We start from the raw sequence: 26,261 nt of genomic DNA, 5'->3' as shown, positions 1-26,261 counted from the left end.
TAAGTGCATAAATTGACTCTTAAAACCTGTTGAACTAAATCACTATGGGAAAATAATTAGAACTCTCCTCAGACTGAAATAAAAAATGTTTATCTCATTCACTACATGGAGAAGAATTTCCTTCAATAAATAAATGACATTTAAAAAATAAATGTAAAATGCAGATATTCTTCACTTGAAAAAGGCCAAAGGTAGTCATTGTCTTAACTACAAATTAAATATAATCTTTTTTATAATTAATTACTCCAACATGAGTATAACCTTTTAAAAATTTCTTCATGCAGAGGGCAGTGCATTTATCAGTTTTGGATCGTACTGGCATTGCTCGTTTTCATGAGAAATAAAATGAATTTTTAGGAAGACCAGAATAGCTAAAAGCTTTTATGGATCAAAACCACAATCAAAACCACATAAATGGATTTTTTTCGGCAGTCAAATTATATAGTCATTAGACCTTAATCTTTCAACCTTTATGTTCCACTTGTCAGTCAGTAGGTAATAGTTTGATTGGGGGTATCACAGGGTTAATTTGCTTCTGAATTGAGAAACAAATCAAAATTTCCCTTTAATGTAATAAAAAAAAACAAAAAAACAGTGTGATGTGTGGGTGTAAGGTAGAAAAAAAGCCAACAGAATGAATTCACTAATTGTGATTTTTCATCTGCTGAGAGTCTAATTGAATACAATGCTTATTTGTAACTGAAGGAGAAAGAAGATTGTGCAAAGTGTCAGAATTTCAGCAGTTTTTAAATTCCTATTACTTGGCACTCTGTTATAGGAAAGGAAGACAAAATATGATAAATGGCAGCATCAAGCTGCTGTTAAGGTGGACCAGAGAACTGAAGAGATACTAAATAGTAAAAATGGAAAGACTGTACCAACCCTATCAGTGCCACATACTGTACTTCTTCACAAAGGAAGGTATTGCTTACTTTTTATGTAAAACTATAGGCTTCAGGCTAAAGGTACTCTGACTTCTTTTGAATTAAACAGGCAACTGTTCTGTGCATTTAATGAAGTGTGACGTTTATCCCAAAGAAGATACTAAACTATACTTTTTTTTTAAGAAATTGTGTTTATAATAGGTTGAAATATGAGAGAGAGAGATTTCCCTAAAGCCCACATAAAAATGGAAGAGGGTGGAATTGTTGTCTGTATACTTGATTTCGTATATTTCTTTGTTCCACCTCATACACCTCTGATTTAATATATCTAATACACCTTTCGGTCTAATCCAAAGCCCACTAAAGTCAATGGAATAGGCCACTGACTTCAGTGGGCTTTGGATCAAGATATGTGTGGCAATTTATGTCTGCATAGATAATTAAATTCTCCATCCTGTTTACCAAATCACACAATGTGGCAGTATTGCTAATCGTAAGTGCTCAAAAATCACGCTAAATGTCTTAAACATCATGAGATTTAAAAATAATAAGTTTTGGTCCTGAATTAGCACTCTGGTTTTTGAGACTTTAAGGTTCACATTTTCATGTGTTTCTCCAAAACTGCATGGGCTAGACATTTTTTTAAATTAAATAACTCCAGAAGCTGAATCCTTAAAGCAAACACTAAATATCATGAGGTTTAAAATGAAGTCATCAGCTGGAAACACCAAATTTTGTGCTTATTTAATCTGTTCTGATGTCACTGGAATACATGTGGAGCTGTTTCAGAGTAGCAGCCGTGGAGCTGTGTGTGAGATGAATTCTTCTTGCTTGTAGAAATGTGTCCTCCTGTTCTCCATGTGAAATAGGGGCTCTTTGACTGACTTAAAAGACAGCCCTCTTGTGTGTTGACACCAAAAGCGCATAGTCTTTGAAGGTCTAGAAAACTACATAATCACGAGAATCTCAGGGCTTGATTGTCCACTCAGTACCACACTACTGCAAATAAAGAATAACTCCATAATAGTCAATAGAGTTAAACTGCTGTAAAACTAGTGCGAGAAGAGACTCTCAGCTCCCATGATTTGAAATGCTTGTGACATGTATAAGAACAAAAATTAAAAGATTGCATGTTAAAAAAAGTTCTATTGTGGCTGGAGTTTAGAGGTCTAACTACCTGCTTGCACCTACCAACTTTTACTAATTAGAACTTTAAATGGTAGGAATGGCACCTGCAACACCAGTGCTATGGTAAGGCCTCTTTCAAAATTTGATCCAAATTTTAGTGGGGGGTTTTCTTACATACCATTATCTTCCAAATGTTAAAGATCCCATGGTTTTATTAAAATCCCTTACTGTTCCAAGGTGTTGCATTTTAAGCAGGGCTGGAGAATGTAAAGACTTCTAAGCACTTCATAAGTTCAGAGGAAACATCTGACTCTTCAAGCTTGAGATGATAATTTAAATATAGATGTGAAAAAGGAGGCATAGAAGAGAATGACAAGAGACCTCTGCCTTCCCCATAGGTACTCACAAGTAAGCTGCCAGAGATGATATCCTAAGTACTTGATCTTTATGTCTTTATTATAATCTTTGAAGCTGGTTTATCCACTTGGCAGTAGTTATAAATCAGTGATAAAGTACTACATATATTTTAATACGTTATGTTCACATACTTTATAATGTAATTGCAGCTATGATAAAATACTTAATATACTTTCCCTAGTGAAATCAGGGGTATCCACATTTTGCACAACAGGGAAACTTCCAGGCGCTCGTGAGATGCACCTTATTTGCAAAAGCAAAAAAGGGAGCAGATTACAGTGGCCTCCAGTTAATCAAGATTGAGCATTTCACTGTGAACCTCTAATCCGTGTTGCTGGAACAATTTTTACAATGGCGGCGCTGAGAGCCATTGAACCAAACTGTAAATCCTGTATATAATGGAAACCACTTCAAGCCAAGGGGTGCTGCAGCGGTTCATGAGCTTACGCTCTAATTCAAAGATTGAGCTGGCAGTGGGCTGAATTAGACTCCCTGCTATAACTTTAACCAGCCCTCAGTCTGTATTCGCAAAAAGAAAAGGAGTACTTGTGGCACCTTAGAGACTAACAAATTTATTAGAGCATAAGCTTTCGTGAGCTACAGCTCACTTAACCAGCCCGTTTCTACGGTGATGACCTCTAGGGCCTCTGGCCCAATATTCAAAGGTACGTAGGTACTTAGCTGCATCGGTATGCATTTAAATATCTTTACAAATATGACTCGGCTAATTTCCTTTCATCAAAACCCAGAGGTGTGATATCACTTAAAAAAAGCCCAAGAGGCCGGTGGGGGTTTGCACTTGGGATTGTTTTCCCCCTTCGGTGCCAACAAAGCCTCTATCTTAAAAAGCCGTAGGTGCCTGAAGCTTTTACAGCTCTTCCATTTCCTGCGCCTTGTCCCCTGAGAAACGAAAGGGTATAAAAGCCCAGTCAATCGCTTTAAAGACGAGGACGGGCAATTAAAACGCGGAGACGTTTTCCCCCGGCCGTGTCAGGACACCGCTTCTTTTCCGGTGCAGGGTTTAAGAGTTTGGCGTCCCCGGAACTTTCCTGCTCCTGTCCCACCAGCAGTGCCGCCGTCTCGAACTGGAAGAGCAATGACTAAGGACGTTAGATTACCGTGCCCTGAGAGCGGCTCTTTAAAGCGGAGCGCCTGTCTAGTTCCGATGGGGTTAGCCCCGGGGACTCGCGCTGCGCCGCCCAGGGCGCATCCCTTAGTTCCACCTTAAATAATTCCCTCCTCGTTCAGCCCCAGCGGCTGCCTTTCTGCGAGTCCTTTTCCCTGAGCCCGGGCAGGTTCGCTAGGTGGAGGGAGGAGCCGAGGCTGGAAGCTCCGCCCTCTCTAGCCTGCAGCCTCCCCGCTGCCCTTAGCCCGGCCAGGCTCGGTCCAGCGCAGTGCTCTACCCCGCCGCTCCGCTGCCTTCGCCCGAGCCTGCGCCTACGGCTCCGCTCCGCGCCCCCTGGCCGAGTCGTCGAGCGATGAGGGAGCAACCGCAGGGGTGAGTTCGGGGCGGCTCGTCCCCTGCCCCGGCCCCGGCTTCGGCTCTCGCGCGCTGGCTTGCGGGGCGGGAGCCGAGCCCCGGCCAGGTGAATGAAACGTGGGCAGGGATTTCGCCCGCCGGCGGCAGCCTCCCTCCCAGCTGTTTCCTCCTGTTCCGGCTGCAGGTGCCTGTAGTTGTGCTTCCCCCCCCCCCCCCCGGCAGGATTAACTCTTTCCCCTCCGGCGGCGGAGTCCCGCTGATCGGAGAGTCCCCGTCTGTGGCAGCCGCGCGTGGAGGGTGTTGCTTAAAAGATTTTGATTTTCAGAGCGTTCGTAGCTCCGTCCCCTTCCTCTCTCTCTTCCCCCCCCCCCCCCATCCCTGTCGTTTTGCACCAACAAAATGTTAGAGATCTGAAAAGCTTTGCGCCGTGGCGCGCCTTTAACCCTGCAGCACAGATGTGTGTAGAACAGAGCGGTCATGCTGTTAAAAATCTTGTGTAAAGATTGCAGAGGGGAAGCTCTGCTACCTTTCATTCAGCATGCAAAAGGGCAACTTTCTGCCTGATTTCTTCTGGGAATTTGAACTGACATTTAATTCACTACAGTTTCTCATTTATGCGCCCTCAGTTTCCGGATAAATAGGTCTAGTTGGAACATGCAAGGTATTTAACCCATATCTACATAATAGTAAAAGGCCAGGGGAACCTTCAGCAGTTAAACCATAAAGCCAAGCCAGGAAGTCAGGGATGTGCCAGAGAGATGATCAAACAGTTTGCGGGAAGCCAAAGAGAGATGACAGTTTTGTATAATTTCTTTTTCTTGTTGTTAATGTTTTACAGCTGAATAGAATACTGTACTTTGTTGTTATAGCTGCCTAGCTTTCTTACAGCTCAATTTAAACAATCTACATACAGTACATTTTATAACTTTGGTTCATGAGTGAACTTCCATGGACACGTTTAAAGTAAGGACACCTAGGTGAGTGGCAGTTCTGTGGTTAATGTATGTTTGGAAATAATGTTTTAGTGTAATAGCTTTTACTCTGCTTTATATTGTGTATGTATTTTTTGTATACTGTGTGTGTGAAACACACAATTTGTCTCTGTGATGTAGTTAGTATCTGAGGCTCTTTTGAAGTGTGTTACTGCAAAACCTGCCCTTTTCTGGGATATATTCACTTTTCCAGCTCTCATTGCAAGCTTAAATTTGGCTGAGAATGGGTTTATTGGCACATGCCTATGGAGTACTGAGCTGAGGAAACAAGAAACATAGTTATATAGAAGGTCAAAGACCTTCTACCACTAAGGAATTGGTTGCAGTCATCACTGTTTGATCCTGGATTCAACAAGACCCTGCAGTAAAATTGCTTTGGCAGAAGTGGAGGGGATAAGCTTTGAAAAGCAAAGAGATCAATGGGCAAGTAACAGCTGGAGGGGCTGGATCACCAGCTTTAACAACTGAGTAGTAATCTTTGCCCATGACACAGTGCACAAAATAAAATGCTGAACATCAAAAGGGAGAAAAAATAGTTACTATAAAATACTAAGCAGTTGATATGTGGCCCCAACTTACTGCTCAGTTTCAATATTAGCAGAAACTTTTAATATGTATTTGTGCCTCTCTTCAGTATTCTGATAATGCTGGCAAGAGCCAAGATGGCTTTATTTTTATTTATTTATTTTTTTAAAACATTGATCCCAGGATAAAGAGAAATCATCACTGTGCGGATCCATGGACTCCAGATTAATAGTGGAAGACAAACAATAATCCTTCTACCTTTTTAGAGCGCTGTTTTAGTCTTTTCACAGCGATTAGTTTCCTTCTCGGGAAATAATGGAAAGATATAAAAAGGTTCACAATGTTTTAAGCAATAAGTGACACTGATTGCAAGGTAGTCTTATTTTAAGTGGCCAACAGTATGTCTTTTTTAAATAAAGAACAAGTAGTTAAAATTGCATTTTTAAAAGTTTAATGTTAGTTTTACAAAAGAAAAAACCCAACTCTGTCATATTTATTCTGGCTTTTTGACAGTAGCCATAAAGTTATTGTAAGAACCTTGCATTCTACTTGAAACCAGAAAGGTGAAAGGCAATATAAATTGTAATGTACTGCAGTACACTATAAAATAACTTAATTTCTAATTATTGGCTAATATGTGTTGCTGTTTCTTTATTGCCACCTGACAGAATTTGCCTCTCTCTCTCCCTCTCCATAATGCATTTTAAAGTAAAGGGAATGGTGGGAGGCTGGTGGAATTTGTTTTAATGTCATCACAAATTAAGATGAATATAACAGTTTAGAGAGTGAGGTGCAGCTCCATACTCAAATTCTCTGCTGTGAAGCTTAGCAATGAATAAACAGGGGAGATCAAATCTCTGAAGTTTAAAACTGGCAGAATGAATAAAATCAAGAACAACTTTAAAAGGTTTAAGGATGATTTATGAAGGAGAATTTTTTCTACCCCTTTTGCTGCCTTTTTCAAAGGTCATGCAAGCTGAAACGGGGGCAAAGACATTTAGTTTTACTCAAACTGGACATATTATAATAGAGAACTGATAGTTTAGTTTATCATTCATCACATCAATTCTTCATTTCAAGTTTTTATCATGCTACTTTGTCATCTCTTCTGACAATAATCAGGGGTTCATCGTTGTACTCTTGGCAATGATATAGAAGTTGTGTTGGTTATATGCAGATATAGGATAACAAAGTGTTTTTGCAAAGTTCCCTATGCACCTGAATCCTATTCAGAAAAATCTTTGCTATCCCAGTGTTGTGCTACTCCTGATTTAAAAAAAAAAAAATTGCTTAATCATCTATCACCATCCCCTAAGGACTGAGTTGAGACTACCAAATTCATTTCAAACTGGGGGGTCGGGAACCCTCATAGAGCCGAGAGGTTCTGACATGGGGGGGGGGGGTCACAAACTGTCAGCCTCCACCCCCAGCATGTATAATGGTGTTAAATATAAACAAGTGTTTTTAATTTATTAATTAATTAATTTATAAGGGGGGTCGCACTCAGAGGCTTGCTATGTGAAAGGTGTCACCAGTACAATAGTTTGAGAACCACTTATTTAATAAGTTGCATCATACGTACAAAGATGATGCTTTTATCCCACTGTACTATCTATTTATTAGAGCATAAGCTTTCGTGAGCTACAGCTCACTTCATCGGATGCATCCGATGAAGTGAGCTGTAGCTCACGAAAGCTTATGCTCTAATAAATTTGTTAGTCTCTAAGGTGCCACCAGTACTCCTTTTCTTTTTGCGAATACAGACTAACACGGCTGCTACTCTGAAACCTGTACTATCTATGTATTTTAGTGTGCCAATCACCATCGCGCCGCTATCATCTGTTGTTCTTCCAGCCCTAGCTTTATTTGTCTTTCCCCTTTTGCATCTTGATAAGCTAGAGAGGCATGAACTTGTAGGGGGGAAAAGTAATGTTTCTCTGACTTTATAGGGTCTAGTTATAGGGTCTAGTTCCTAACCAGAATTAGGAAATACGCAAAAAATAATTTTCGGCAGATCTGTTAAAGATGGTAGTGTTCCCAAGCGTCTTTGAGACAGCCTACAATTGCTGAGCTAGCATTTCACTTCAGATGGTGTTCACAATACACAAACACACACACATCCCCTCCCACCCCTAACACCAAAGCTCACAATTAAATGGCCTTTGAAAATGGCAAAGAGGCTTATGAAGGATAGTCTCAATGGAATCTAACCTTTCCTTGAGCTGCACATGTGTTTGGAATTGTTGATAACTTTCTGTGCTGAAAATCTTAAGGAACAGGCAACACTTTTTAGTTAGAATGAAAAAGCTGCAGCCTTCTTGTGTTCTGCATGTAAAGTACCAGCAAAATCTGCCCTTTTTCTTCACAGGCACTCAGCCCTTACAGAGTTGGACGGTTTTCCTTAAACCACTGACTTTCATGCATGAGTGAGAGCGATACCTACCTCCAGTTCTAGAGTCCAGCTCTCACTGTCTTGTAAGATATGAGTTTGATAGTCTCAGCTGCATTGCCTGTGGATATAATAAAAACCTGATACACAGCATTCAGCCCAGTGGATAATCGTTGCTTAAGAGAAGGCAAAGAAATGAGCTACCATGGATACTGACTTGACATTCATCCTTACAGAAAGAGATGTTTCCTTCAATGTGGGATTGAGGTCAATGAAAAGGCAAATAGACGACGGGGTTCATTTGCCCTGCAGATTTCAGCTTTGTGTAGTTCACTTGCGGATAAATGGAAAAAAACAATTTCTAGTAGAGGCTATTCCCTTCTGCACTTGTATGCATAAAATGTATAGATCAAAGATGACCATGCAGTGTTTATCAAAAATGTATAAAACCAGTGCTCGTGAAAGGTGCCAGGTTGACAGCACTGGAGGCTAAAGTGCTCTGTTGTATTCACAGAGCAGTCTGAGACAACCAAACTCATTTCACTTGGAAAATTAGGTAGTTTATTTTAAAAGAGAAATACAGCTCTGATGCAATCAGTGGGTGAACTTTCTCCTAGTATTTCTACGTGATTTGACATACTGATCAATGGCACACTCACTATTCAAACACCACATGGAAGATGGCATTGTAGAAAATGAAGAAACATGGAAGAATGATCACTGTTTATATAATAGGGATTTCTGGTTACAAGAAGAGTGGTCAGCAGTAGAGAGATTCCCCACATATATGTCTTAACCCTGATCTGGAGGAGACATCCCTATGTGAGTCTTGACTTCTATGCTAAGAATTCACAACAGGTTACCAGTTGCGGGACTACCTGTCCCTGGGGAAATGTACCAAGAATGTCAAAATAATTTTATGTAGATGTTGAACAGTCATCAGATGTAACAACTTCTGGTCACTTAACCTCATTCTGTATCCATTTACCGAAGTCTTGAGTCATGTAGTTTCTCAATGGAGTTCTTTTACACTGAAGCTTTTTTCGTCCCCAGAACTACTTCCAAGTAAGCTGAGGCTTTTTATAGCCAAAATTGCAATTAACATATTGATTCCCTAAAATATTTTTCAACTTTTATTCATTTTCTTTGCGAATGTAGTTTAGCTGTATCCAAGTTCACTGTAAGCAGCTAACACTGTATTCTCACCCCATGTGTCCTACCTCTGTCACACATGGTAGGGAATACTGGAAATCAGATGAGTCTGAGACAGATCCATAGGTTTTCTTCAACTTTTATTCTGGGTTTCCTATTTTTATGCTTTTAAAAAAACAACAACCACCCACAATCAATCTCAGTTCAGCCTGCATTTGCATTGCTCATTGACACCACAACAGAGAGCAAGACCTTTGTGGTATTCCCATCTCCTCCCTCTTTCACTGTATGCAATCTCTACCTTTATAAAGGGAAGAGAGATACTGAGGTCAATGAGGAATAGTTTTCTTTAAAATCTTGTATCCATCTGGTGCATTCTATGCCTTAGCTTTTTCTGTTGTAATAGTCTGTGATCTCTCAGCATTGGTCTTTGCTGTGACTTCACTGCAAAGCTTGGAAATCATTACGAACAAGAAGCATGTCAAAAAATGTTGAATGTAGAGTTCAGTCAGTAAAAGGTTCAGTTGTGCCAACTAACCAACCCTCTCTTTTAAGTAGGAAGCTAGACCAAATAGAAGGTATGTCATTTTAATTGTTTCACAAGAGTCCCAGTACAGATTTTGCCCCTTCTTACATTAGATTGTGCTCGAGAACATTGCCACCACAAGGAGAATTCAAGGAGGAATTTTTCTTCTCTGAAACAGTCTTATCCCAAGCTTCCCAGAGCACAGATAAACAGGAAGGAGCAGCCTTCTCCAAAGCCTTTTTTCAAGTCAATTGATGTTGATGGGAGCCTCTCCACTGACTTCAGAGAGCTCTGGATCAGGTCCTGCTCTTCTCCCCATCCTTTTTGTGCCAATCTGCAGGCAGAAGAACAGTCCCCTTGCTCCTCAAATGCAGGGACTGCAGTTGTGATCAGCCTTCCTGTGGGGCCTTGTGAAAGAGCTAGTCAGAGTTTGGCTCTCATAGGTTTCAAAACTTTTCCTTTCACTTTCTTGCAGCCTCTGTTTAATATATTTGGAGACTACGTGACCAGTCCTCTACTGGCAGGAGAATAAACAAATGACTTTTCAATCTCAGATTTCTATCATAATGTTATATATGATCATATATTTTCATATCTTCCAGTTTAAAAAAATCGTAAAATATATAACCTTAGAAGGCATGAATCTTGTTACACTCACTAACTCACACTTTAGTTTGGTGGCTTTCTCTCATGATACATGCTCATTGGCATCACACTTTGTTGTAAAGCTAGTGGCTGCTTGATTCAATGCAGAGAATGTCTGATTTGCATTCTGGTCATATTGTGTATTCTGCAGGCGTTCAAAATCCCTTTTTAGTTATTTTTGTGCTTCCCGAAGGCACTGCCTCTTGAAATTTGCGATGGACCTAGGGCAGAAGATGGAACTTCAGCTTGAGTTCCAAGAAACAGAAGCTGCAGCAGCAACAACTGGAAAGAAAAAAAAAAAATCAATGTGTGGGATAGAACACATTGGGCTTAGAAGCAGTTTAAGCTGCTGATGATTCAGTAGAATTTAACATGGGTTTTTGGCACAACCATTTGAAGTGGAATGTAGAAAAGCAGTTGTAGCTGACCTCTCACCCACCTAATTGAACAGAGAACAGTTAAAGTAGAACAGGTCAAATCCTTCATACATTTAATTGAAAAACTGAAAAAAAAAATTGACAAAATTTTTCATTAAATATCTTTTGCCATTTTCGAACAATTCTATATGGAGGAGAATAGGGTTGCTGTATTTAAAATAAAGTCCATGTTAAAAATTAATCTAGTCTAATTAGAAATCGAACCCAAATGACTGAACCCCCATAGTTTTGGGGTTGTGTATAGTTTAGATGTAAATATTGCATCTTGAACCCATCATTAAATATAATGGGCTAAATTCATACCTAGTGTTACGACTAGATATATCGACCATTGGTCACACTTCCTGCTCTAATCCCCAAAGATGACATTGTGGCGTTCTATACATTGTCGTGGTTTAGATGCTGCACTGCTTGTTATGTAATATGGTGGTAGGGGATAGAAATTTAGCTTCAACGCTGATGGCAGGAAACCCACCTATCATAAAAAAACAACCAAACAGCCAAAATTCATGTTTGTTTGTTTTCGGTTGGGGAAAAACTCCAACATCAGTGCCATCACATATACATATATACTGCTCTGTGAATAAACATTTAATCATTTGAAATGTATACCTACTAAATATGGAAATCTATTTAAGGAAAGATCTCCAAAGACAAGTGTCTGACTGTCTACCGAAAGCTCTACCGTACATATTTCATTCTAAAACCTTCATATTTTATGTTTTAGCCATGAGACACAAACGACCTGCTGGGATCATCCTAAAATGACCGAGCTGTACCAGTCTTTAGGTAAGAGAGATCTACTTATTTCCTGTAATTAAACTAATTGTTAAGAACAATGATTTCCAGGGATATTCCCCTGTGTGATGTTCAGGAATTGAAGTTGAGTGAAGGTGAGACATATTCCAGGCCAAGATGGGATCAAGATAAGATTTTCTTTCAGAGGAATATAAAGAAAATAATTAACTTTAAATTAAATATTATATTGAGTTTATTTGTAATGCAGGTACCTCTTGCAGATTGTTTGCCTAGAAATTCTGGGGCAAAGAAATACGTAAATAAACCCAAGCTCTTATACTGCGTCATCTATTTTTAAAAAGACTAAGTTAAAATCAAGCCAAGTTACTGTTAATTTTGACTTCTTGCTGGTTGGAAGCCAATGGAAAGCATTTGCCAATCTGTGTTACCATTGCATTCTTTTCATAGTGTTTTCAATACTTGGAATGCCTGGTCGCTGTCATGATGTCATTGTGAGCATACAAAATAGTTGCCTCTTATGACTTCAGGGTTTTTTTTTAAGGAGTCTTGGATTTTATTAACAGGTGCACAGCTATGTGATGTAATGGACCTATCCATACCCCACTGTGGGAACACCTTGGTTGCAACTTAGAGCTTTCTTCTGGTTTTAATTGCCACTGCTCATATACAGTAGAAGGCACAGTCAAAAATAATTTTTTTCTTTCTTTAAAAAAATCATTAATATTTTTCCCCTTGTACAAATAAATCACTGGTAAAGAACACAGGAATGAAGTGAAGTGTAATAATCTAGACACTTTATTATTTTACAACATGCAGCATTTTATAATTTGCAAATAATGTAAAAATACAGCTGTGAATGTCAAAAGAGGGATAATGTATAAATTAAGGCTAATTGAGGGCAAAAGCTGAGCAAGTATTCTCTGGCCATATAGATATAACGTAGTGCATTCATTTGCCTCCTTTATATTTCCATTGTAAAAGTGAATGGTTTCCCATGTTAGTTCCCAATGCTGTATCTGAGATGCATATACCATTTAGTGGTGGATGACTCTCAAGTATTTTGGGTATATCCGAAGTATTCAGACTTCTTTAATCTGGAAATCACATGAAATTTTTGATGCTGTTGCTGGTCAGGTCCGAAATACCATGGTATTTCTCATGGTATTTACTGCTGTTGAACTATGTTTCTGTTGAAAAATAAGTGAAGGGGTACAGGAAAATGAGGGAGAAAAAAAATTCTGTTTTGAGGTCAGTTCAAGTATCAAACCAGTATCTAATACAATTTGCCCATCACTGTGAATGTTGCCTAAATATCAAGTGTTCAAGGAATTTTTTATTTCTTGTGGTATAAAGGGGAAAACCATTTAGACAGATCCTCTTTTCACTTTCAGTTTATTCAAGAAAATTTTTCCTACAGTAGTCATTTTTCCTTTTAAAGAAGTATATTAAAGAAAAGTGTGCGTGAGAGAGGGAGACATTTAAGATACGTCGGAAATGGCAGTTTTCTTCTTGGCCAACATTTTTATTTCTCTTTGGGATGGGATAAAAATGGTGATTACTGGTACTTGCATATGCCAAGATTCACAAATGGATTTTGGAGCCTAAATACATTTTGAAATCAATGCAAGTTAGTAGCCGAAATACATTTGTGGATCTGGGCCATAGATTTTAGCTGTGAATGTGTAGTATGCATTTTTTGCAAACTGGGTGTCAGCATGTGGGAACAAGATGAGGATGAGGTGTTTCTTTGTGCATCACCATATAGAGTCAAACTCTGACAACAATGCTGCTGAGTAACCTGCAGACTTTTGTTTTGGAATTGGGTATAATCAGCCCAGCTTAACTCTCATATAAATTGCATAATAGCAGCATAACCCATTTACTCTTGAGCAGAACCCTTAATGTGTTTTTAGTGCTCTGCTTTGCCTCAGGTCAAAACTGGTAATAATGTGATGTTTGAAGTCTTTTGCAGACTTCAGTAATATTTTATGTGAAAAGATATTATTAAAGCAGATTTTTGCATTGTACACTTGTTAGTTCCTATTATCTCCCCACCTCAGATTCTAAATTTTGTTTCTTGTTCATATGAAGGAGTTTTACTGAAGAGCTTTAGTTGTTATGTTGCAGATTACCTGGTTTTGTAGAAGTACAGTAACAGGTATGGTTTCACAAGCCAGGTACACACAATGCAATATGCAAGGCCAAGCCCATCAGCTATGTCAGAGTCTTCCTTCCCATTTTTCAAATTCCTGCCACTAGCCTGCAGGGAATAATCTTTCTGAATGATGTAAGTCTTCGTACATCCAAAATATTGACAGATGGGATTCCTTTCTATAAAGTTAGCACATTTTTCCATTGCTTCTTGCACATCATAACTTGTGAGGCAATCCTTTTGTGTAATTTACATCCTTACAAATTACTGAGAGTTTATTTTTTTTCCAGTGACTAAGGGAAATAAAGATCACAACACCACACTTGAGGGGAAGCTAGTTTTCCTCCTACTCTTTTTTTCCCTGCAGTCACAGCGGACTTCTAGGGAAAATGGGGAGTGGGTTTCTGTGTTATTTCCCCCTGTCACCCTCCACCAGCTCCAGTTCATGCATCTGGAAGTTACTGAATTGAACTTTTGATCCATGAATTGAATTCCAAGTACCAAAAATAATTTCCCATAGTATTTTTCTAGTATGACTGAAGATTTTCTGTTCTGATCAGGTTTTTGGTGTTTATGAAAATAAAGATAAATCAAGCAACCTTTCATTCAGTTTAGATTTAATAAGATAGTTATTTTACACTAACAGAAGAACATGCTATTGTCATAAAGTATCAGACCACTTGTCCATCTAGTCAAATATCCTGTCTTTAACAGTGGCTTCTTCAGAGGAAGGCAAAAGAAGGCCAGAGTATGCAATGATGTAATAACCTGTCTTTAGGGGAAGTTTCTTCCTAGACCCCTCAGGCTGACACCCTGAAGCAATAGAATGTATAGTGATAACTGTAACATTTGTTTTGGATTTTAACAAGTGTTTAAGAAATTACATACTTTTCTCATTGATTGGTCTTTATTATAAAGGTTTTTTTTCCTTTTGAACTGTTTTTATAAAGTGCTTTCCACTGTATTGTTTTTCTTATTATTTAAACAATTAGCATATTTTACCATATAAATATTTCTTACAAGTCTTTATTATGGTTTCTATTAAGTGCCTATTCCTGGCTCTAAACATGCTATTTTTTCACCCTGCATATAAAGTTAACATATGCCATAAGCACTCCATCAGTACTGAATGGCTTTTTTGTTTGTTCCGTAATCACATTAAAGTGTCGGTAAGTAGCTGGGATAATGACCTCAGCTGCATCACTTAATTTACCTACTAGATGTTGATCCTCTGGTTATGTAAATGAAGTATATGGCAAAAGCAAATACTGTAATGGAAAAAGGTAGTAAAAATTAGTGATGTGTGAACTTCAGAAGATTTAGCGTTTTGGTTCTAGTACAGGTCCCACAGTTCGGATTCATATTACAGTAGACACTGCCTGCACCCATCTCCAATCTACACCGTTTCCAGTATTCCATTCACTGCTCCAATTGCTTTCCATTCCAACTGTGACCCTAAAATAATTTCATTTCTTCACCATTGTAAACTTCTTCTGCATCTTCCCTGGTGCAGATTTCCCCACCTCTCTCAATATCTTAACGGTCCCAGGGCATCACTGCAATCAAATTTTGCACACTTGTTGAAGTGTTACCTATTTACATTCTGTGTCCCAGAGAAAGCAAGAAGCTTAATTCCTGCTTCCCAAAGTGTGAGAGAAAATAAATATTGAATAAGTACTCTCAGATTATCCTTTCTATTGTCAACATTAATCTAGAAGCAGCCTGTCCTCTTGAGGATGATGGTACAATCCTTTGAAACTCATGCCTAAAAATGCACCTGTACTTTGTAATAATGGCCAAGTAAAACTTGCACTGGCGTGCCTTAATGTTATGCTCACTAGTATCGCCCTCCTCCAACATTCCCATGGAATGAGGATATGAGATTCCTCAAGATACATTAGTGTCACTGTAAACAGTAATTGCAGCAGCAGGATGCAGTCAGGAATATTGACATATGCATCTGTTCATCTCTTTGGGTTCTTTACTATTTCACCAAAGTAAAATGATACAGGAGAATAAAAGGCACTCACAGCCCTTGCTACTGGTTGCTGGTTTTCACCTGAATTCCCCTTTTTTCCACAGAGAATTTGCATAGCCTCGTATTACAAAGCTAGTAAATTTTACATGTAGACTTATTTTTCCTTCAGATTTTCTTCATATTTGGCATATTGATTTTCCATGTCTGCATTTATAAGAAGTGCCCATTATAAAAATCAAGCAACTTATTTTCCTCTGAAATCCAATTAGATTTGAATATGAGCTTTAAAAATGAATAAGAGCTTTAAAAATGTTGTTTATGCTTTGATGTCATTACTAAGGTGCTTATAATCTGGATAGTTAAATTAGCTTGCCCTCAAAAAAATAAGACTTTGTGGGATTCTCAAAGAGCTTCTGTGCTAGTCAGATCTGGTGATGGAGAAAGCTGCAGAGAGAATAAAAGCCATTTCTCTTCTTGTTTGATTCCTGGGAATGCTTGAAATGGAAGTATAATAGTTTAGTTTTGGGAGCAAATGCTTCCCTTTTGAAAGCTCTCTTCTTTGGCATTCAAAAATAGGTTTTATAACCACACGGTTTGGAATCACTGTCATCTTTGCTGTGGCCATGTATCTGTTTTTATTTAGTTATAGGCATATCTGTGGAACTGATCATGTTAGTATCCATGCATACCTCTGAATTCATGATTAAATTGCTATGAGGCTCTATAAACTAATGAATACAACTTTTTGCACAATGCAGGGGAGACCTAGCATGGTGTTTGTATCACATTATGTGAGCTCCTAGCTCTCTCTCTTGCACGCTCTTTCTTTTTGTTCAAGTGCTGGTCCCTGTGTGTGTTCCTCTGTGGGATATGTGTGTGCAGGCATTCCTGCAGGCATTGTCTGTTGGTTCTCACCTGTGCCCTGACTCTCCTCATGCTCTGCATCAATGTTATAAGGGGCAACTGCCTCTCCAGTTTCTTTTGACTGCTGCATGGCCTGAGTTGGAACCCTCCAGTGTGCAGAGCTGATCTGCTCTCTTCCTGTAAATATTTCAAAGCTTTATATAACTCTTGAGTTTTATTTAGTATTGATAGTAGTTTTACAAAGTTTAGCTAGTCATTAGTTAGAATTAAGTCTCCCATTGAAAGACTTAGATTATGCTCTGGATACTAGGCTTCAAAAAACAGTCTCCTGTCCCCTCTCCTTTTCAGTCAGTGACAACCAATAGTGTTGCCTGTACTGCCTTGGAGAAGGACATATCTCTGCTAAATGCAATATCTGCTGCTCTTTCCCCAGCCAAATACAGCAAGCACAAGAATCTGGCTTCAGAAGTACCTTATGGATTGCTGAGGCCCCCATCAGAGCTGGGCTTGAGACACCCCTCTCCACCTTGTACATTGTCCAGAGTCATCAAGGAGTCCACTTCCTATCATAGTGTTTGACTCAGGAGCAGGAAAGAGCAGGGCTAAGGACGCTTCATCTAGACCTTCTCACAAGAGTAGGGGACACTCTCATAAGCATAAAAGCAGATCCCCTCCTAGATCTAAGAGGAGGGATCCCTCCCTGACTGTCCAAGTCAGGCAAGTCTTTGTGTCCAGGCTACAAGAACATAGCCTCCCCGCCAAGCTTCCTGGTCATGATTAGAAGGTACATTAGAAGATGCAAGGCTCCTACAATACCAGCCTCTACACCAACTGTGGTACCGACTAAGATGTAGCATGGGAACAATAGAACCAAAAACTGTCTGGACCGACAAAAATCACTTGGTGAGAGATTCGTTCATCAACTCTACCATCTCATTCCCATAGAGAATCACCAGCTACTAAAAGTCTTCTCATACCGATTCCAGAGATATAAGGCAACAAGATGCAACTTACAGAGGGGCCAGTGACTCACACCACTCTAGAGCAGATTCTCAAACTTCATTGCACTGTGACCCCTTTTTGACAACAAAAATTACTACATGACTCCAGGAGTGGGGACCTGAGCCCACCCGAGCCCCACCATTGTGGGCAAGGGGGAAAAACCCTAAGCCACACCACCCCGGTTGAGGGGAGGAAGCCCAAACCCTGTCACCCAGGGCTGAAGTCCTTGGGCTTTGACCCGAGGCAGTGGAGCCTGAGCTTTGACTTTGGCCTCAGGCGTTGAGCTCGGGCTTTGGCCCTGGGACCTGGCAAGTCTAATGCCAGCCCTGGCGACCCCATTACAATGGGTTGTGACCCACTTTGAGGTCTCAACCCACAGTTGAGAACTGTTGCTGTAGAGTATATCTTCACCCTCCGAGATCCACAGTCTCTCCTGTTATCGAGACTAATTCTCACCAGGGAGATTCTAAGGTCAAGAGGAGCCAGGGATTCAGGAATTCCATCTCCTATCCCATTCAGTAGCCATAGCTTTCCATCAGCTGTATTGATGGCACTGCAGATGGAGCTGGATCCAACTTTTGCATCATCGGGAGAGTCAGATATACTTGTGGAACCACCACCTTCGCTTCTGTCTAGGGAGATCAGGCCAGAGAGGGGATCAAGAACCAAGAACCTCGTTCACTCAAGCAGCAACCTCCTCCTAAGGACTGGTGGTACCCAATGCCTTCACGACCACTGCAACCTATTTTCAACCCCCTTATACTGGCCTTAATTGGACCTATGAGACCCAAGGTCATGGTACTGAAAGTACCCTCCACCCCCCGCAACAGGTCAACAGATACTCACCCTAAGTCTATGAAAGAAGAAGAACCAGATCTGCTGGTACCACTAGGTGTATCATCTTCCTCACCCAATGAGATGGTTGCTCCACCCTTGCCATCTCCAGATGACCACAGGCAATTCCAGGAGCTGCTACAGAGAGGAGCAGAAGGGGTCCCAAGCTCCTGAATGTCTTATATCCCATGTGATCTAGCCAAATAGCACTCCCAGTGAATGGAGCCATACTGTAATCAGCAAGGGCAGTAAGGCATATGCTGGCAATATGCGCCTGTACCTTCAAGGGGGCAGAAAAAGTGTACTTTGTCCCAGCTAAGGGAGTGACGCGCTTGTTCACCCATTCTGCCGCTAACTCCCTGGTTGTCCAAGCAGCATCAGAAAGATCCAGATGACACCAAAGGGCCATTTCTGCAGATAAGGAAGCCAAACATTTGGATGTTATGAGGAGGAAAGTTTTCACATAAACCAGCCTCCAATTTAGAATATCAAACTATCAGGCTCTCCTAATAGTTTTCAATTTTCTGAATTATTCAAAGTTCCTGGATTTTAAGGACATATTCCCCCAGGAGGCCAAGTCTCAATATTAAGAACTCATTGATGAAAGCTAACAAGTGGTCAGAACCTGGTTAAAAGCTATGGTCGAGGCAACCAATATGACATCAAGGTCAGTGGCGACTGCTATAGTGATGCTCCAGGAATTGTGGCGCTCTCTTCGGGGAGATCCAAAATATCATGGAGGACTTGACCTTTGATGAGTCTAATCTTCTCAACCATTAGATGAACAACTCTTTGCACTAACTGAAAGACTCTAGGGCAATTGTCTGCTCCCTGAATACTCCAGCTCCAAAGCGGAAATACAGTAAGCAGCTTTACAAACTGAGGCCTTTACCACAACCTTTCTACCAGCAGTGCCCTTACAAGCTGCACTCCTTCCACATCAACTATAGCTACCCAGCCTCATCCCCAACCGAAAGACATTTTTGATGGAATGCTCAGGAGCCGAAAATCAATTATTCCAAGGTCTGCTTTGGTTGCCACCTAGCATAATTTTCCCACAATTGAAGGACAATAGCAATGGACAAGTGGGTACTGGATATCATCCGTTCCAAATATACCACCAAGTTTTTCTCCCGGTCAAAAGTGCCATCCCTCTTCAGGGACTGTTCTCACTAGGAGATCCTCCTTTGAGAGGTAGAACCTCTCCTTCATCATCATCATCATCATCATCAGATCCACACAGGATATTGAGGACCATTGTGCCAGGCAGAGTGACCATGGTTGACGGCGTTGTGCAGCTCTAGGCTTTGTGAAGTGAAATTTCCAGATCTGACTCAATCCTGTGAATCCATAAATCTGTGGGGTTGCCCCATGGGCAGCACCAGGTAGGGTCAGGGCTTGCACCCCTTCGTATGTCAATGGAGAGTTTGAGAGCACATTGTGCTGGGAAGTTTTTGCCCATCTTGGCGACATGGCCCAAGAGCATGCAATGCCACTTGTGAATATAGTGAGTGATTGAAGGGGAAGAACAATACTCTGTGAGATTGTGACGTTTTGCACAAAATCAAACCACTTTATGCTCAGGATGTGGTGCTGACGGTGCGTATTGAATGCATCTAGGTTCTCTATGTCTTCTTGTAAAAGGGTCCAGGTTTCTGATCCATATATCAATGCAGTTAGTATAAAGGTTTGATAGGTCCTGAACTTTGTCTCAACACAAAGATGTTTTAGCATCCATAACTGAGATATGGACTTTATGCAAGAGGCGGCAAGATCTATTCATCAAAGAACATCTGGTTTGCTGTGAATGTTTTTACTCTGCTTGCAGCCTAGGTAGATGAACTCATCAATGCTCTCCACAGCATTTGACTCCACCTGCATGGGGGATTCTGATGGCGTAGCTCTGAGGTTCTGGCCTTGATTTTCTGCCATGAAACATTGTTTCACAGAGTGGGTGGAATCTTGGAAACCTTGGAGGTGGGGCTCAGATTCTCTGACCTCTCAAATGGCTCATTAGTTCCCAAGTCTTCTACAAATGTCAACCCCTTCAACTATCATCATTCAGTCCTTCCTGGATCTCTTGACTCAGGAGAATGCAAGGTCAAGCACCCCAATCTGGATTCTCTTCATCTCACGGCTTGGTAGTTGGATGGGTATCAAACTTAGAACATTGGCTTACTCACCTTCCAAGCAACTTTCTTAATAATAGCAGAAAGGACTCCACCAGGCAATGTTCTCTAGCCAAGTGGAAAATTTCTCTGTCTGGGTCCAGCAAAACCATATGTCATCAGAGACAGCAAATATTCCCACTATTTTGGACTATCTCCTTATCTCAAGATGACTGGCCTCTCCCTCAGCTCACTGTAGGTTCATGTCTCATGCCAACAGACAGCTATTTTAATGACCAGGTTCCTAAAGGGTTTGATAAGAACCTTTCCATCAGTAACAAAACCAGCCCATCACTGGGATCTTAATGTAGTACTTTTGACACTCCACTTCCCTTTGAATTGCTCAGTGTTCAATGTCTCACTTTTCCTTGTTGCTGTCATTTCAGCCAGAAAGGAGGGTGAACCTGGGGGCCCAATGGTCAATCCACCAAATACAGTATTCCAGAAGAACAAAGTCTTGCTATGACTACACCTCAAATTCACCCCTAAGATACTTTCAGAATTTTACATAAACCAGTCAATTCACGTACCTGTGTTTTTCCCAAAGCCCCATTCCTTTAGCAAGGAGAAGAGACTTCTTTTTCCTTGACCTGAGATGAGCATTGGCATTTTACCTGCAAAGAACAAAACTGATCAGAAAGTCACTTGAACTCTTTGTTGTCTTAGTGGAAAGAGTTTGAGGACAAGCAATATCCTCTCAGAGAATCTCCAAGTGGATCTTTGGCTGTATCCTACTGTCACAGCTGAGGATGCCAAATTCAGGACAAACTTCTGAGAAATAGATTCAACCCAAAACTGGTGATTATTCTTTCATAAGATATACCAAACCAGCCACAAAAGTAAAGTCGTGTTTCATCACACAGGCTAACAAGAAGTCATAAACGCAGTTTCCTTGGGCATTTTCTAGTTCTTATATCACCACCAAAAACACTGGATTCATAGATGAGTGGTTCTTTACAACCAGTCTCATCAAATGAAAGGTTCTTCTGATCCCAAAGGACTAGCCACACATGCAGGTCAATATATGACTTAGATCTTACCCAAAAATCATGCTGATGCCAATCCTTTAGTATCTAAAATCTAAAGGTTTATTCATAAAAAGAAAGAAAGCTGAGTTGAAATTGGTTAAAGGAATCAAATATATACAGTAACTGCAAAGTTCTTGATTCAGGCTTGTTGCAGTGATTGGAATAAACTGCTGGCTCAAGTCAAGTCTCTGGTTGCTTCCAAGTCATTGGAAGGACCTCGGTCCCTTGGTTAGAATGCTCCCATTAGTAAGTCCAGAGGTTTGGGCAAGAAAGAGGCAAAATGGAGGTGTTTTCAGGGCCTTTTATAGCTTCAGCCATGTGGAGGGAATCCCATTGTTCTTACTATGGAAAATTACAGCAACAAGATAGTTTGGAGTTACATGGGCAAGTCCCATGTCCATGCATTTCATCTAGTCACAGCAGGAAATTCCATTAAGTGTAGATGGGTGTCTCCCATGATCCATTGTCAGTTAAATGTTCTTTTGATGGGCCACTCAATTTGAATAGTCCCTCCAAGATGTCCTGGCTAGCTACCTTGTGGGCGTTATCCCAAGAGCAAACATTTGAAATCTAGGTATAGAGCCAATATTCATAACTTAAAATACAAAAATGATACATGCATACCAATAGCAGAATCATAACCTTTTCAGAGATACCTTATGTGCCACATTTTGTAAAAGATTTGTTGCAAATATATAATAGTGGTTGCAACAATGATCTATATGGTCATATTTTAATCAGATAATTTACTACTTTATCAGTTGGTGCATTTTCCGTCCCCACGTGAGGTAAGGGCTCACTCCACAAAAGCACAGGCAGCCTCAGTAGTGTTGCTTCATAAGTACCCTGCTTCATACTTGCAAAGCAGCCACATGGAGTTCCATCCACAAGACATTATGCTTTGGTCCAAGCCTTCTCCACTGACACATCCTGTGGGATTTATACCGCCTTTACCCTTGTACCACCTCCTCTCTGAGTATTGCTTGTGAATCACTAACAGTGGAATGCACATTGGGACAGCACTTGAACAAAAAGAAAAGGAGTACTTGTGGCACCTTAGAGACTAACAAATTTATTTGAGCATAAGCTTTCGTGAGCTACAGCTCACTTCATCGGATGCTTATGCTCAAATAAATTTGTTAGTCTCTAAGGTGCCACAAGTACTCCTTTTCTTTTTGCGAATACAGACTAACACGGCTGCTACTCTGAAACCTGTCACTTGAACAAAGTGAAGTTACTTATCTTATTGTAACTGGAGTTGTTCAAGATATGTGGTTCTTACCTGTATTCCTCTACTTGCCCTCCTTCCCCTCTGCTTTGGGTCATGACTGGATTCAGGGTAGAGAAGGAATTGGAGAGGCAGTTGGTCTGTTCTGCACCTTATATCCTGAGCACAGTACACAAGGAGAACAGGGACCAACTGACACAATTTGCAAGAATTCCCTGGGCTCAGGTGCATGCAGCATATGCATACCCCACAGTGGAATACTGATAGGGACCACACATCTCAAAGAACTCTAGTTACAATAAGGTAAGTAACTTCCCTTTATTAATAATGATATTTTCCCTTGTCATCAAAACACCAAAGGAAGTTGTGTCAGCTATGATTAGAATTCCTGAGTTACAGGGTTCTACTCAGGCTCGGATTGCTAAACAATGCTGCCTGCCTCATTTCTTTTCTATGTACCATTCGCCTTGTCTGCATTTTTTTATAACCTTTTTTTAAGGACGGAAATATGAGAGGAAGAGGAAATGTAAGGCTATGTCTACACTGCACTTTCGTTGTTAAACCTTTTGTTGCTCAGGGATGTGAAAAAATTTAATGATGAGGAGCACGAGTGTGGACAGCGCTTTGTCAACGGGAGACGCTTTCCCAGCAATGAAGCTACTGTCCCTTGTTGGGGGGTGGTTTTATTTCGCTGTCAGGAGAGCTCTTTCCTGGCAGCAAAGCGCAACTACACTGCTTACCTTACAATGGTGCTGCTGCAGCAGCACAGCTGCGCGCTGTTGTAAGGTGCATAGCTTCCACTATTTTGAAGCTATGTGAGACAAAACTTGAGCAAAATGAAAGCACTTCAACAGTCTGGTGAAACCTGGATGTTGATTGACTGGTAGTGAGATTGTAATATAATACAAACATTTTCCAAATTCTATTAGCTAGGAATTGTTGGAGAAAATATTGACATCTTTTTTCATCAAGATACCATGCACCATTTAGGCTATTTATGCACAGCTCTTTGAGAAGGTTATAGGCATTGTACAAGACTTCGAGTTTTTTAAATGTGGTTCTTTTTCTTTTTTCCTTCTCCCACCCCCAAAAGGGGTAGGGAAGGTGAAACAATTGGTGTTTACCATTGCAGGTCATATTTGAGGATTTGACAGCATGGAATTTAGTTTCTGCACTAAAACAAGTTAATTGCTAACTTGTTCCATGTATTAATTATCACCTGAAGCATTTAAATTCCTGCTTTGTTTTCTTTTACATAATAGCCAGGGACTGGGAATTTCACTGGGTACCCACAGAATCACGTAGCACTGTAATGTTTTGTTGTCCTTCAGGAAGGACATTTGAATTGTCGATGAGCTTTATTGTGACCAATTTAAAATGCATACATTCTTGTAAACTAAAGAACACAGTGGTTCCCAAGTTGAAACGGCTTCCTGAGTTACTCTCTAATTAGTTTTTTTTTTTTAAATGTCTGCCAAGCTTGTTATATGAGCAGCATTTGGCCAGGGAGAGCTTGGACCATCCCAGAAACATTTAATCAGATAGGCAGCTTAATCTGTGTCAGAGGACAGTACATTATTGAATGAAACATCCCAGTCATTCAGCACTCTTTAACAGCTGGAGCAACTGTTGAATGACTGGTCTGTTCAAGAAAGACTTTGAAAAGCAGTTACGTAACAACATTTTCACCAGAGTATAGTGTCCAGATCATAGATGTGAAACATTCCTCCCTGTCAGACATTTCATCTGTTATTGGAGTCATTCTTTATCAGTCATCTTTTTAAAAAAATTACATGTTTTTCTTTCCATACAGTAAGGTATATGTATGTAAGGAATCTGGTTTTAGTGTTAATCAAAAAAATGTTTTCCATCCTCCTTCAAATCCATATATGGAAACTGCAGTTAAACCTGAAAAAAAATGGATTTTTAATAGTTTTCCTGAGAGGCCAATTTCTGTCTTTCTTAGTCTGCATTTTGACGCTGTTATGTTACTGTTAATTCAAGCAGGTGGCTCAAATTTTCAGTGCTAGTCACCTTGCAAATAAAAGACCTTCAGCTGACCATTCACTGCCAAAAGGATTCACTCAAACTCATGTTGTATGTAATCTATTGCAGCTGAAAAATTACAGTAGAAGCAACAAGATTGCAAAAGCATTGAAGATACAGCTCAACTTTTTCAAGTTAGAGATTGATTCCATGTGTTTTATGACTGCTGCAATGGAGTTTGTAGCAGAATTGTGCTACAGAATCTAAGCTTTCATTTTAAAAAAATTGTATTTTTAACCTTTAGGGTTGCAAAGGTATAGCCAGAAACAGTTAACTCTAAAGGAGGCATGCACATTCCCACTCGTCTCAATAGGGTATTGATTACAGAACTTAATGATAATTATTTACATTTTAATATTTAGCTGTTTCACTCAGGATTATTTTACCAGAAACACCTATTTTATGTGTTTATTCCATACTTCGATATCATTACCTCCACTTTGCTGGGTATCAAAAGTCCAGCTTATCATATGGCAATTTATACAATTCATTTGTGTTTTTTCAGTACAAAAACTGAAAACAGAGAGGCAGAGAAAAATAAGATGAATTTGTTCTGAATTTTTCTAATTTGATTGCATATTTTGTAATTCCAAGGACCCTTTGGAGGGCTGTACTCTTTCCCACATAGGATATCCACTAATTGGGTGTTAGTTCTTGGTCATTAGCATATAGGCATGCAAATTGCTTGATTCATAGATTCATAGATACTAAGGTCAGAAGGGACCATTCTGATCATCTAGTCCGACCTCCTGCACAGCGCAGGCCACAGAATCTCACCCACCCACTCCTTTGAAAAACCTCACCCATGTCTGAGCTATTGAAGTCCTTAAATCATGGTTCAAAGACTTCAAGGAGCAGAGAAGCCTCCCTCAAGTCACCCATGCCCCATGCTACAGAGGAAGGCGAAAAACCTCCAGGGCCTCTCCAATCTGCCCTGGAGGAAAATTCCTTCCCGACCCCAAATATGGCAATCAGCTAAACCCTGAGCGTACGGGCAAGATTCACCAGCCAGATACCCAGGAAAGAATTTTCTATAGTAACTCAGATCTCATCCATCTAATATCCCATCTCAGGGGATTTGGCCTATTTACCCTGAATATTTAAAGATCAATTACTTACCAAAATCCCATTATCCCATCATACCATCTCCTCCATAAACTTATCGAGTAGAATCTTAAAGCCAGATAGATCTTTTGCCCCCACTGCTTCCCTTGGAAGGCTATTCCAAAATTTCACTCCTCTGATGGTTAAAAACCTTCGTCTGATTTCAAGTCTAAACTTCCTGGTGGCCAGTTTATACCCATTTGTTCTTGTGTCCACATTGGTGCTGAGCTGAAATAATTCCTCTCCCTCTCCTGTATTTATCCCTCTGATTATATTTATAGAGAGCAATCATATCTCCCCTCAACCTTCTTTTAGTTAGGCTAAACAAGCCAAGCTCCTTAAGTCTCCTTTCATAAGACAAGTTTTCCATTCCTCGGATCATCCTAGTAGCCCTTCTCTGTACCTGCTCCAGTTTGAATTCATCCTTTTTAAACATGGGAGACCAGAACTGCACACAGTATTCCAGGTGAGGTCTCACCAGTGCCTTGTATAGTGGTACTAAAACCTCCTTATCCCTACTGGA

The 26,261-nt window shown here is 40.2% G+C and overlaps 1 protein-coding gene across 15 annotated transcripts in view; it reads left to right on the top strand.

Moving 5' to 3' along the window:
- Positions 1–26,261, top strand: part of DMD (dystrophin) — a 1,935,994-nt gene that overhangs the window by 1,826,549 nt on the left and 83,184 nt on the right. For 11 of the 15 annotated variants that reach the window (XM_043505382.1, XM_043505371.1, XM_043505378.1 and 8 more), the window contains one exon: positions 11,303–11,364. In XM_043505382.1, the coding sequence (XP_043361317.1) occupies positions 11,303–11,364 (62 nt within the window). Of the gene's footprint in view, positions 1–3,128; positions 3,928–11,302; positions 11,365–26,261 lie in introns of those variants that run through there. The other 4 variants (XM_038371952.2, XM_038372098.2, XM_038372018.2 and 1 more) reach the window with 2 other exon arrangements.

The sequence above is a fragment of the Dermochelys coriacea genome, chromosome 1, assembly GCF_009764565.3.
Source record: "Dermochelys coriacea isolate rDerCor1 chromosome 1, rDerCor1.pri.v4, whole genome shotgun sequence".
Lineage (NCBI taxonomy): Eukaryota > Metazoa > Chordata > Testudines > Dermochelyidae > Dermochelys > Dermochelys coriacea.
The sequence above is the reverse complement of the archived record's forward strand: the minus strand, read 5'-3'. Positions and strand labels throughout refer to the sequence as shown.